Here is a 13,237-nt window from a genome sequence, read left to right on the forward strand (position 1 = left end):
ATATATATATATATTCCTAGGTGAGCTGAAGTATAGGTGAAAGAGGTATTTAACAGCACAGGTGTTTCAGTAAAGAGGATCACAGAGAAACAAGCATTGGTGCTTTGTTATTGGGCCGTTCTCGGAGAGGAGGCAGCTATATGTGGCTGGACCGACACTGCTACTGCGAGGTCTTCTGCAGGCTGCCTGAGGTCCCCAGCAAGCGCGGGACCTCAAGCAGCCGAACTTATTCAAAATGTTTAAGGGCCTGTATCGGCCTTTAGAATGGGGACCTTTTCACGAGTACAAGTAGTCGTGAAAATGCCCTGTATTGGCCCGATACCAGTATCGGTATCGGTGCATCCATAGTTGCAAGGCCTGGTCCTACTAGTTTGCAAAGGCAGGAAGTTAGCCCATTTTGCAGTAGAGAGGCATCCCCAATTTTGCGAGAGAGGGATGTCTTTCAGACTTTTGCAATTTGGGTAAGGTACATCTGCAACACTTGGGTTCAATGTGTTATCAAAGGGTACAAACTAAATTTTCACTTCCTGCCTCATCCGTGTTTGCTGTTGTCAAATCTTGCCAAATCTCATCAGAGATGGACGGATCTCTTTGCATCTTTGTCAAGGGGTCATAGTCCCCGGAGGCAGACATTTTTCAGAGCTCTCCACTGTCCCCAGCGCCAAGGGAGGGGTTTCCCCTATCTTAGGCCTGAAGTTCCCTGATCAGACCCCGTGGGTCCAAAGGTTTTGAATGAAATCCACATGATCTGTCATTGCCTCCGTGGAATCCTGGGTGCGTATTTACACAACCCCATTTTCCATGACCAGCCTCACGACCTGTGTTTGCTGTGGGTAGCCAGCATTTTCAGTTTGTTACTCTTCTCTTTGGTCTGCCTACAGCACCTAGGGTGATCACCAAAGTGCTGGCCCTTGTTTTGACCATGCTGCACTCCCAGGGGATCCCCATAGTGGGGTATTTGAACAACCTGCTCCTGAGAAAGCAGTCAACGTTAGCCCTGTCCTCCATCATTAATGAACACTACAGACCCTGCAGAGCTTCAAATGGATCCTAAATTTACAGAAATGAGTACTGGAGCCTTCCTATTACCTGCAATATCTAGGCCTGGTCTTGGACATGACTCTATCCAGGGCATTCCTTCTACAAGAGAAAGGGCTGTCTTTCTGCTCACATATTCCGACCCTGCAGTCCAGAAAGTGTCTGACCATTTATTTTTGCATGAAAATTCTGGGCCAGATGGTAGCCTCCTTTGAGGTAATAACTGAGGATATCCTGTTGCGGGAGGGGTTATATAGGCTCCAACAGCTCTGGTCAGTATCCAGTCACATGACACTGGTGATCTGTTATTAAAAGAAACAGACAACATTTACCACATGACAATGCAATATACCCAGTGGTCTCTCATTCAGCTTGTGTCCAAGAAAAGGATTCTATAGGCAAGTCAAAAGTCCTTTGTTTTGGTGACTACAAATTCATCTGTTTTTGCTTGCTCCTAAAGTATATTTTGTATTTTTGCATATTTTTCAAATCCTCTTAAATTTTAGCTTTTATTTTATGCTTTACAGGAGAGGACCCTCTAGAAGATCAGAATGACCATGATTTGGATTCGGTTGCTGGTGTTCTTAAGCTCTACTTTCGGGGGCTTTCTACGCCTCTTTTCCCAAAAGAAATGTTTCCTGATCTCCTGAGCGGTGTTTGTAAGTGCTTGCATTTTCATCTACATGCCCAGTTTATTAGGCTGCCAAAGCATTTATTACATTAGCAGATATTATTAATGGGAAAATATCACTTGATAAATCAGAGTATACATTTCCAGATGTCGACTTGAACACCTGATTGCTATTAGATTGGTAGAGATTGTTTATTCTTTCATTACCTATGGTAACTCAAGCCATGTAATTCTTAATTTGGATCAATGACTTTTTCTAGCTTAATGTATAGTATACATAATAAACAGTATAACAATATCTGCTACTTGTTATGATTACTGTTATTCAAGCTTGAAATGTTATGGGGTGAGTGGGTATAGATGGCAAGGATGGGGTGTTATTACAGTTAATACAATCTCCTCACTTCTTACATGTAAGTGTATTGTGTAGTTCCAGAGACAGGAAATGTTGGATTCAGAGTTTTTATGTTCATTGGAAAATTGGGGTTCTTTTGTTACCTATTGTCCAGGTTTATACGTGTCACTTCTGCTAAATGTAAGCTTCCAGTTCACCATCCTTTGGTAATTGTATGTTTTTGTTATTGTCAAAAGGAGTACAGAGTCTGAACTAAAGCTTTCTTCTTTCCTACAGTCTTACTGCAGAAGTTAGGTTATTGTGCTTCCTTCTTTCTCTATGGCCCCTGTTCACCTGATCATCCTAAACAGATTACTTTCCACTCTCTTACGGTGCCCTTTCACTGGTCGAATTTCAGACGGTTTTTAATGTACCGGCCGAAATTCGCACAGTGTGTGGGGTTGTCGGCTTCCTTTCAGCCAGCATTCCTCAATCGGCTGATCGAAGGAACCGGCTGGAAAATTTTCGATCGCTCTGATCTGGTATTCTGACAGGTGCCGGCGGCACCTGTCTGTGTTGATGGAGGAATCCGGTTGAAGCCATATGGATTTTTCAGGCCTATTTCCTGAAAGACTGGGGCCCCTATTCCCTGTCCCCGCTCATTTTGCAAGAGCAATGAGAACTTTTTGGGCCTTTCAGCACTCAGTCTACTAGGCTTAAAATATTTATATCTGGTCTGGTTTACTGAACTCTACAGGGTGTAAGTGGCTGTATTGGAAAATGTGACTGTAAACCACTGTCATAGTTAATCACACAACTTTCCGTGAGGATTGGCGGGGCTTTTTATTTTCTATTTTTTTGTTTAGTGTCCTTGCACGCCCATAATTTGGTGTCTGCTTTAGGGCATACCACACAATGCGTCCCCCAATGAATGCTGGGATAACGTTTTTTTTGGCTTTTTTTGTGTCCTTTTCTCTAATAGTTAATTGCAGGACCCAGCTCCCTCCCCTCTGACACAGCTTCTTCCTTTCTATCTCTTGTGTTTGTCTCTTGCCACAGTACGAAACTACAGTGATACCTTGGTTTACGAGCATAATTCGTTCCGGAAGCATGCTTGTAATCCAAAGCGCTTGTATATCAAAGCGAATTTCCCCATTGGAAATAATGGAAATTCAGATGATTCGTTCCACAACTCAAAAATATTCATATAAAAATGATTACAATACTGTAATATAATACTGTACAATATATAAAGAAAATAAACCGGTATCTTCGTGGCTGGTGTGAGGGGGACAAGAGAGGAGGATTATTGTGTAGGACGACTTTCACTATCACTAACGGAATCACTGCTATCTCTTGACTCAATGGAATCTTTTTCATTTCGTGAAACCTTAACAAGGAATCTATTCAATGTGACATGCATTGTCGTTAAAAAGACTCATCGCTCGCACTGCTACAGCCTTATTCGGTGGTGGTTTTCTACAAAATTTTGCTCTTCTTGCAAGACATTGCTTGTATATCAAGGCAAACATTTTCAGAAATGTTTGCTTGTCTTGCAAAACACTCTCAAACCAAGTTACTTGTAAACCAAGGTATTACTGTATTATGGAAGGTTGTTTTATCCTTCTCCTGCTATTCATTGCTTTGCTACTACTAAGATTGTATGCAGGTGCAGGGTTAGAACCAAAAAGTGTTGTGCACTTTTTAATTTGCATAGTGCAAAAACCTTGTAGATGTAGGAGCTATACCACATGCTGAAGAATGGAACCCTAGTTTTCTCCACTGAACTTTAGAGAAAACAATTTTACAAGTACAAAAAAAATCCAATTCCTGACTCCTCACTTCCTAATATTTTTTTCCTCTTCTACTATTCAAAAGTGTGTCTTTTAATAACATTTAACTGTTTTGTTTACCAATAATGCTGTGTGCACAATGGCATGCATTTTCCCGCAGCTCTCCACCCGCATATGTATGCATGGCCCTGCAATGTCTACTGTGTATGCCCAAGATGTGGTAATAACACACAGTGTAGGCATCTCATTATTTGAACTGCATGTGTGAATCTCTGTTGTGTACTGCACAGGCCTGTAAACATGTAACAATGTGCAGTGGGAGGAAGTCTGTTTTGACACCACGTGTTAATATCAGAACATGTGAAAATAAGAAAAATAAAGTGACCCCCAAAAATGTCACCTGTTCCTCCACTTTGGATATTGATGTTGTGCATCCTGACCCTAAGGAGCTTTATTAACCCAGCCATAATGACACTTTTACAAATATAACTGATTATTCTGTAATTCAGGGAGCGTGATTTATCATTGAAACAAGTTTGTGAAATAACCTATATCACTGTGATATCTTTAGTGTGGTAGTTTGTTTGCTATTGTAGATTACCTTACACAAATGAGAAAATATATATATATATATATAAAAAAAATAAATTTACTTTGATTTTCAGCTTTAGACAACATGCAAGAAAGAGCTTCCCACGTACGCAAGGTTCTCCTTGGTCTCCCTGCTTCCACTCTTGTGCTCATGAGATACCTCTTTGCCTTCCTCAATAAGTAAGTTTACCATATGCTAAATATATAGATTTTTATTTCTGTGCTGATTTTACTTGTATATTGAACTGTCTAATACTTTGGCATGTTATTACCAAAGTTAAATAAAGAATTCTCCACAACAGACAAAAGAATGATTGGTTCATGTTTCTGTCAAACATAGCGTTGTGTTACAGCGGTGGTTAAAGCTGAATTTGTATAACTTAGTGCCGAGTGGCAAACAATTTATGTAAAGTATTCCATATACAGTGCAGCTGTCTCAGCAGATTATTGTTTAGATTACATTGATGAGGTGAACATTACTCCTATTGCAAGTAAGTATATGATCACATATTTTTGGATATCGAATGGCCTTTTTTGTAGAATTTCTAGTTGCCAGTCAGAGTCGTCATGGCTCCCAGTTTCCCCAAGGTGATATCTGATCAATCTGTTCAAAAGAATGTGAGTTGCTGTATAGATATTTTCTTTAATTTACATATTTTAGGCAGGAATAATAGCATTTTTGAAAATTATTATTAGTCTATTAAAAATGAAAATTGCATATAATAACCCCCTTTTCCCCAGTCGTCTTCCAGGATAGCACGAGTGGTAGAGGGTCCTCCTGCCAGGACAGGAAACATTGCCAAGTTAAAAGGCAGCCCCTCTGGCAGCCTCCTCTGTTTTTTGTGTTACCTTTGTTCAGAGGTGATGCATTGCATGGAACTTGGCAGTAGAGTCTCTATCCCTCATGTGACCTTTATTCCTTTTTAATACCTTTTTTTCATATCCTATTTCCTGTTAAAGGGTTATTCTAGCCTGCTTCTGCCCTTCAGTCTCCTCCTCCTTATGGACAAGTGAAGGCCCGAGTGCCTGACGAAGATCTAATGGCTGGATCTACTCACCCCTATCTAGTGGGACCTGCCGGCAGATGAGCTGGTATTTTATCCTGTCGGCCACATTGTACATAAGCATGAGGCGTTCGACAGCGTACTGCCTCTGTTCCCCGCTGGACTGATGGTCGCCAGGTCACCATGACTGGTGCACTTCCTGGTGCTCCTCACCAAGCACAGATGCTGAGTAGATTGAGTCTGCTGATGTATCATCCTGCTCAGACAGCTGCTCTGACAGTTACCGTTGCCACTGGCCCCAGTTCCTAACCGGCTACACCCTTTTTTTTTTTTTTTTTTTTTTTTTACCGCCTGAACTGTCTGCCTTACTGTGCCTTTTCTTATATGCACTTCCCCTGTTCAGGGCCTGCCTTGGGCCTGGTACCCCTTGGTGTTGGGTCCTTTTTCATGTAGGGTTGTAAACATTTTTCCTGCCTACATGTTTTTTTTGTTACTTTTTGCTAGGCCAGAGGCCCTGACAAAGGAAAAGAAGCTGTTCCTAAGAAAAAATGTGCTGTAGAAATCATCATGTTTACAGTATGTGCTTTATGGGGGATCTTTTGTTTGAGCCTGAGCTGGATGCCACACTAGAGTGTACAGCTGAAAAGAAAAATACCTTTCAGGAACAAACCTCCAGTTCACACAAAGGTGACTGATGGCTAATCTGCATCAAGTCATCTCTGGCCCCCTTGCAAGACTGTTTATTTGCTAGGATATTCAAATGACTCTTTAAAGCAGAGGATCTTACTTCTAGAAGAAAAAAGTCATCTTCAGCAAAGACATACTTTCAGCCTCAGGGACATGTCTGCCCTGAGGCTTTTGTCTTGTATACCAGTGGGCCCAATTTCACCAAAGGCCCCTTTTTAGTCTTTCTCCTGAAGGTATGGTTTCATACTGCTGTTGGTTCAATAAGACTTCAACCCACTGTATAGTGGTGGAAGTAAAACTCTCGGTTTGTCTCTTCCTATGTCCCTGAGACTCACCACGAATGTGAGCTTTTGTGGCTGGATCAGGTGGCACACGGCCACTGGACCCAATCAAGACAATCCTTCAGTTGGAAGTATTGAAAGTATTGAGAGGTCATAGGGCCTCACCTCCTCATTCTATTTGACAATGCCACAAATTTGGCATATAAACCAGACAGGGTGTCACCAAGAGCCCTTCCCTGCACTTTGTTTCAAAGAAGATTCTAGCCTGGGCAGAAAAACGGTCTTCCTTTTTGGTACCCATTTGAAAGAGTCTCGCTATCAGTTGGAAGATTATCTAAATTGCTAACCGAACTCAGCTGAGAAGTGGAATGGTCCATGCACCCAGACGTCTTTGCTGTGATTACATCTCTTTGGGGTTTTCTCCAATGGGACCTTCTTGCTATACAGACTAATGCAAATACAGGGTTTTATTTCTCTCTTACTCCAAGGTACAATGCGTTGGGAGTAGATGCACTCTTCAACCCTTAGATATTTGACCTATATTATCACTTTCCTCAAGTCCTTTGGAAATTCTCCCTATAAACACAAATATAATTCTTGTAATGTCATATTTGGCCAAATACCCTAGTTCTCTATCCTGCTGTCTTGTGCACCCCTCTTGGTTTCTTCCGACAGACCAGATTGGTGTTACAGGGTCCAGAATTACATTCACAAGTGTAAACATGGAAGCAGACAGCCTGGCTTCTGAAGAGCAGCTCTTAAAGGCTAAAGGTCTGGCAGATCATGTAGTTAAAGGAGAACTATGGGGTCGGTGCTTTCCCCATAGTTCTCCTAAGGGTCACAGGAGGACACAAACTAGCGTCCTCCCGTGACCCAAACCTCAGTATATTGCGAGCCACAGCTCGCGTTATACTGAGACGCTGCAGCTGGAACGGATCCCGACATTACTGTCGAGATCCACCCAGCTTTGTGATAGGCAGAGCCAGCTGTCAATCTTGAGGCAGAGCCAGCTGTGCCTGCCCCCTCCTCTGTCCGTTCCACCAGTCAGCGCTGGAGGAGCGGGGGGTGGGGGGGGATCCCTGCAGGGAGCCGTGAGCATCAGTCACGGCTCTCTGCAGGAACATGATCGAGAAGTCAGCGAGCGACGGTATGTATTCGCTCACTTCCCGATCTATTGAGCCGATGTGTGACAGTTTCATTGTCACACGTCAGCTCGAACTATGAAGTTGAGTGAAAATCACTCGCCTCATAGTTCTCCTTTTTAAGGCCCTAATTTCTAGTAGAAAACCAGTTACTCTGGCCATATATGGTAATGTATATAAGAAGTTTAGTTCCTGACTTTCTTCAGTCAGCTGCAAGTACTGTTCAGGAATTCTGACAGCAGCTGGCGCCACTGTCTGTTTACATTGTACACAGCAGCAAATTCGCTCATCCATGCTGTTAGTGTGGATAGAGGAACCTGTCATATGTCAGTGTGTACCCAGCTTAAGACCAAAAAGAGTGCGTCACAAGGGATAAACTGGCAGACCTCCCCATATGATCACACACTATGCCTGTGTTAGCTGCTACTCTGTGTGGCCAAGCTTAATAATCGCTCTGCGATGCCTGCACAACTTCCTTTTGTCCACCTGCTCTGACGCACACACCAGAATGCTTGTTTCACAGGGCCTACCTCCAGGTTACAGAATCGGAGAGTGAGTACTAGATGAGTTTGTGCATGGTTATCATGTCTGCATGGATTCTCAAAATTGTTGTTGTTGGACTTTTCATATCAATGAAGACGTTCTTGCTTCCTGTTGCCCATCATTACCTTTTTGAGCCTTAAATTTATTCCTATCCATTCTCCCAGGCTTTCTCCTTTGAACCCTTTAAGATGGAAGCCCTGCTATTCTGTCTTGGAGGGTAACCTTTCTGATTTCCATTGGCCCTGCGTGTAGGGTGTCTGAATTTAGGGCCTTTCGTATTGCTGGTGCACTTTTATATCAATGAAGACGTTCCTGCTTCCTTTTGCCAATCTCCTTTTCACCATAAGGGGATTGCATTTCACTTTCTGGACATATTAAGGGCCATCAGGACCTACCTTTCATTTCACTGCCTCTTTTTGGAAAGCAGACATGTTTGTCATACCGTTAGGATTCCTGCACTATTGGTATCTAAAAGAATAGTTTAGTAAATTGAATAAGTGTGTGTACCAAGTGTGTAAATTTTGCAGTCCTTGTGTGGCAGTCTTGGCCATGACCGTTTTGCCTGCAAAAAGCAAGCATACAAAGCACCACAATGCATGGTTATTCGTTCAGGCACAGGAAGGATGACTTATGTACCAAGGGCTTGCAGAGCAAAGAGCAGAACTCCTCCAGAGTTTTCATTCCCTGTCCTAACCAGTGGCTGAGCTGTGTCAGTTGGTATCCAAGTTTTTACATTCTCTGGAGGAATCCTGCCCCAAGGGGCTAACATGTGGCTGCAGCATGTTTTCTAAGGGCCCATTCACACCAGCAGCACTGCAATGCCTGGCTCCTGGTGAGCATTGCCAGGCACAGTGCTAATGTGCCAATCACGGTGTATCACACTGTTTACCTTTTTTTTTTTTTTTGTTAGAACTTTATTCATTACGTTCTATGGGGATAGCACAGTGTGATGCAGTTGTACCATGTCACACCTCGTTGCACTAACAACACACAAAAGAACTGCAGGCAGTACTTCATTTTTTTAATGTGTGTGTTCAGTCACAAATAAATATAGTAAATTACCCTTAGACTTTTTTTCATACAGCTAGTCCAATCCGATCCACCAATGCAAGTCTATGGGCAGCCGTGCCAGTTTATACCCTCTTTTCTGGCCACCCAGGCTGCATGCCTAGATTAGAGAGTTTTTTTTTAAATTGATTTTTAAGGGGGAAGCCCCATACCAGGCCACATGTCCTCAACATATGGAGGTTATAATGCCACAGGGGCAAAAATTATCTGCAAGCAGTGTTACCACCATACAATGTATTACTTCCTGCTGCAGCCAGAGGTGTGCTTACTGTGCCCATTCGGCGATCTACAAACAGCCAAAGTTTGCAGCGAACCCTGTGTAGCCATGAACCCGAACCTCATCCCAAGTCTCAGTTTTATATTTCTGTTTCTTGTTGCCAGGGATAATGGTAGTGCCCAATTGTATGTGGATTATTACCACCAGCTACTCCTGAGCAATAACTACATGTGCAGAGGGGTATAGCCCAGAGGGAGGAGCTATACCTTTCTTCTTACCCTATTGTCCCACCTCCTAGAAGCTGGCTATATACTCTAGAATTCTTTGATGTCTACCAATGAGCTACTGAAGAAAAAAGATTTTACGTGATGTTATTTCAAATAAAAATTGACACTGTCCCATTTCATATTCATCTTTTCAGAATTAGAAGTGATATTTATTTACTGATTTTGTATTTCTCTTTTTTTTTCCAGTCTTTCTCACTTCAGTGATGATAATATGATGGACCCTTATAACCTGGCAATTTGCTTTGGCCCTTCCCTGATGTGTGTTCCTGACAATCACGACCAAGTGTCCTGCCAGTCTCATATAAACGAACTAATCAAAACCATCATCATGCAGCATGACAGTATCTTCCAAGGTCCTTCTGAGTTGGATGGACCTGTCTATGTTCCTGGCGGTGTCAGCGAAGACTGGTATGCAGAAACAAATGATTGATTTGCCACAGACTACTTAAGAACAACTCGGGGTAAAAATGTGATTAACCCTTGCAGTGGGGGCTACCCCCACACTCCAAGAGTTAAGTGCTAGTTTTTGCCTGAGGTCAAAAATAAGTTATATTCACCCGATCCTCCAAGTCAGCTGGCTGTGATAGAATTTCTTCTACCTCTACCTGTCTGCCTCTCTGCTGCATCTATGGTATGTCCCTCAGCATCCTCACCTCCTATACACAGTGTAAAGAACATGATGACTTGTTCTAAAGTCTGTGGGAGCAGGTCCACTGCAGCGGTCTAAGGTCCCCAAGTCATCATGTTCTTTACACTGTGTATAGGAGGTGAGGATGCTGAGGGACATACCATAGATGCAGCAGCCTGTTTCTATGGATGCACTACATGAGTAGGCTGGTTGGAGCAAAGCACAGGGATCTGTCTCATTACTTTAGTCACTGGTTGCCTTCGAAATTTCCACTTTCCACTGGTTTTCACCAGTGTTTCCACGGTATGGGACTGAGCACTGACTCTGTGGCCCAATTCACCCAGTTCCAACCTGGCTTTGACCACAGAGGCTTTTATGAGCACTCCCATTCCTGCTCCCACAGACTTTAGGGCTGACCTGCAACAGCCCTAGCAGCTTCTCCGGCTTCTCCAACCAGTGACTGTTCTGAGTTGCTCCATGAGTTTCCAGAAATTATCCTTGAGGAATCAGTCTTCTGCTATTACTGCGGGATTAGGAGACCTTTTTGGCTCATATTGATGCATTGCGCACCTCTCTGAAACTGGAAAATCAGCCAGATGTTTCAGGTCTCTCAAAGCACCTGAGGCTGCAAAGGCCTTCTAATTGAAGCCACTCTTCAAGGTCTTCCTCTCTGGTCATTAGAAATGCCCCAACATGCCTTTGACACCCCCACAATGTTCACCATAATTGTTCACCAGGAAAGGATTTATCAGTGGCCCACTAGGATAGTAGAAGATGTCCTTGTATTCAAAGACCTTATTGAGCAGTTGGAAACACTTTTTAGAAGCGGGCACTGCCTTTCTCCCTATTCCGGCAGTGACTTAAGTTTGTCAAAGCATGGCAGAGTGGTCAGTTTCTGCCACTTCCATGTGCCAGAATGGTCAATTAAAAGGGATCGTGCCACAGCTTTAGTAGATCTTTAACTAATGCATGTGGAGCTTTGCACTTAATCTGTGATGGCCTGCAGGAAACATCTTTGCATGTCTCCCACATTTATTTTGCCAAACACTTGCATAGAGCACTCTGACTATAGTGCTGTTTTGCAATTCCTGCTGCCCAAGGAGCACCTGACCCGCATGCTCTTGAAGGGAGGTTTTTTTGGGCAGTCCTTGATTTTATTATGAAGGACGCTAGTTTGTGTCCTCCCGTTACCCTTAGGAGAACTATGGGGAAAAGCCCTAACCCCATAGTTCTCCTTTGAGGCTCTTAGGTGCAGAGATCGCTAGTCCAGAGATGCAAATCAAACCTTTGACTACCATTCCTTCTCACCTTCAACCTTCCAGTCTACCCACACAGATTAGCAGACCTACCTCTGCCCCTTTGCAGTTTCCTTGATCATAGGTTCATTGCCCTATTGTCATTTTTACCTTTTAATACCATCAGGCCGTAGGATATTTAACATATATCCATGCAGCTTCCTTTTGCAGGAATAGTATTAACATTTCTGAAACGTACATGCTGAGGAAGCCTGGACGAGGTGAAACACGTCAAGGCATTCAGAGACCACAATTTAATTCCATTATAGCAGTGGTGCTTTTTAACAGTAGCACTTTACTGTAATTTTCAATGATCTGTACAGGATTTATGAAGTCTATGGGGGAAATCAAAACTGGAGCAGCTGTGCACAGCAACCAATACACTTCTGTCTTCAGTTTGTTCAGTTAAGATTTGAAAATGAAAAAAAGATGCTGATTGGTTGCCATGCACAGGTACTCAAGATTTTGTCTGCTCCAGTTTTGATAAATTTCCTTCTATGTCTCTTGTATTTTGTTTTTAATACAGACTTGGTGTCTGCTTTTAAAGGAGAACTATGAGGTGAGTGATTTTCACTCACCTCATAGTTCTAGTCGACCTTAGACACTGTCACAGGTCGGCTCGGTAGATCGGGAGGTGAGCGAACATATACCGGCGTTCGCTCACCTCTCGATCCTGTCACGGCCCTCTGCTGTGACAGGGGAGGGGCTGGATTCCCCCTCCCCGCTCCGATCCGCCAGCGCTGACTGTCGGAACGGACGGGGGAAGGGGCGGGTACAGCTGGCTCTGCCTCTAGATAGGCAGAGCCAGCTGTCAGTCACGCAGCTGGGCGGATCCCGGCACAATTGTCGGGATCCGCTTCAGCTGCGGCATCTTCGCAGCTGCTCGCAGTATACTGCGGCATCTCAGTATACAGCGAGCTGTATACTGCTGTCCGGCTTTTAAATATGCTGGTTGCTTGAACATCTTTGGCTTCTATGTAGTCCTTGATCTGGTACCCCAAGGTGTAAATAGTGCAAAAGTGTAAATTGCGGATACACTTTAGCCTAAATGCCTAGGTCAGTACTAACGCTATTAAAAAAAATGTTTATTCTTTCAATTTTAGCTTAATTTTATCTGTGCCACTTTCAAAAAAACATTTTTTTTTACCATTTAATTAATCTAGTAAATCTCTTTTAAAACCTATGTCTGCTGGAACCCTAAGGGGTGAATCTATAAAATGGTTGCAGAGCAGTTTGCCCTGCATATGCTCTTATTTTAGATTTGCACCACTTTATGGCCACTAGAAAGAGCCAATGAGCATAGGAAATTCCTAGCCCCGCAGCTCCATCTAGTAGCCATAAACTAAGATGTCAAAACGATTAGCTCTGCAAATGTTTTATAAATACACCCCTTCACTACCACATTATTGTTTTATAACTTCCACAATTCACACTTGTTTTAAAAAAAAATACTTTTACAGTTTACTTTTGCATTTTGGACTTTTTGTTTTTTCATTCTATAATTTCTCTTATTTAACCCTTACTTTACATATGTTTTTCGGCTGTGTATGTGATTATCTTAGTAATCAAAATGATCCAATATTTTTCCTTACCTATTTATCTCTAGTGAAAGTTCTCATAGCGTGCCCATCTCTTTGGACGATTCTGTTTTGGATATAGCAGTTGAGATGCACACCACAGACAATGGTGAGTCTGTTG

General features: G+C 42.8%; 1 protein-coding gene across 1 annotated transcript in view; it reads left to right on the top strand.

Annotated features, from left to right (window-relative positions):
• SRGAP2 (SLIT-ROBO Rho GTPase activating protein 2) overlaps positions 1–13,237 on the top strand; it is a 100,286-nt gene that overhangs the window by 76,237 nt on the left and 10,812 nt on the right. The window contains exons 15-18 of the mRNA XM_018576830.1: positions 1,566–1,697; positions 4,462–4,567; positions 9,803–10,024; positions 13,146–13,225. Coding sequence (XP_018432332.1) covers positions 1,566–1,697; positions 4,462–4,567; positions 9,803–10,024; positions 13,146–13,225 — 540 coding nt within the window. The remainder of the gene's footprint in view (positions 1–1,565; positions 1,698–4,461; positions 4,568–9,802; positions 10,025–13,145; positions 13,226–13,237) is intronic.

The sequence above is a fragment of the Nanorana parkeri genome, unplaced genomic scaffold (assembly GCF_000935625.1).
Source record: "Nanorana parkeri isolate BGI_ZX_2015 unplaced genomic scaffold, ASM93562v1 scaffold77, whole genome shotgun sequence".
Classification (NCBI taxonomy): Eukaryota; Metazoa; Chordata; class Amphibia; order Anura; family Dicroglossidae; genus Nanorana; species Nanorana parkeri.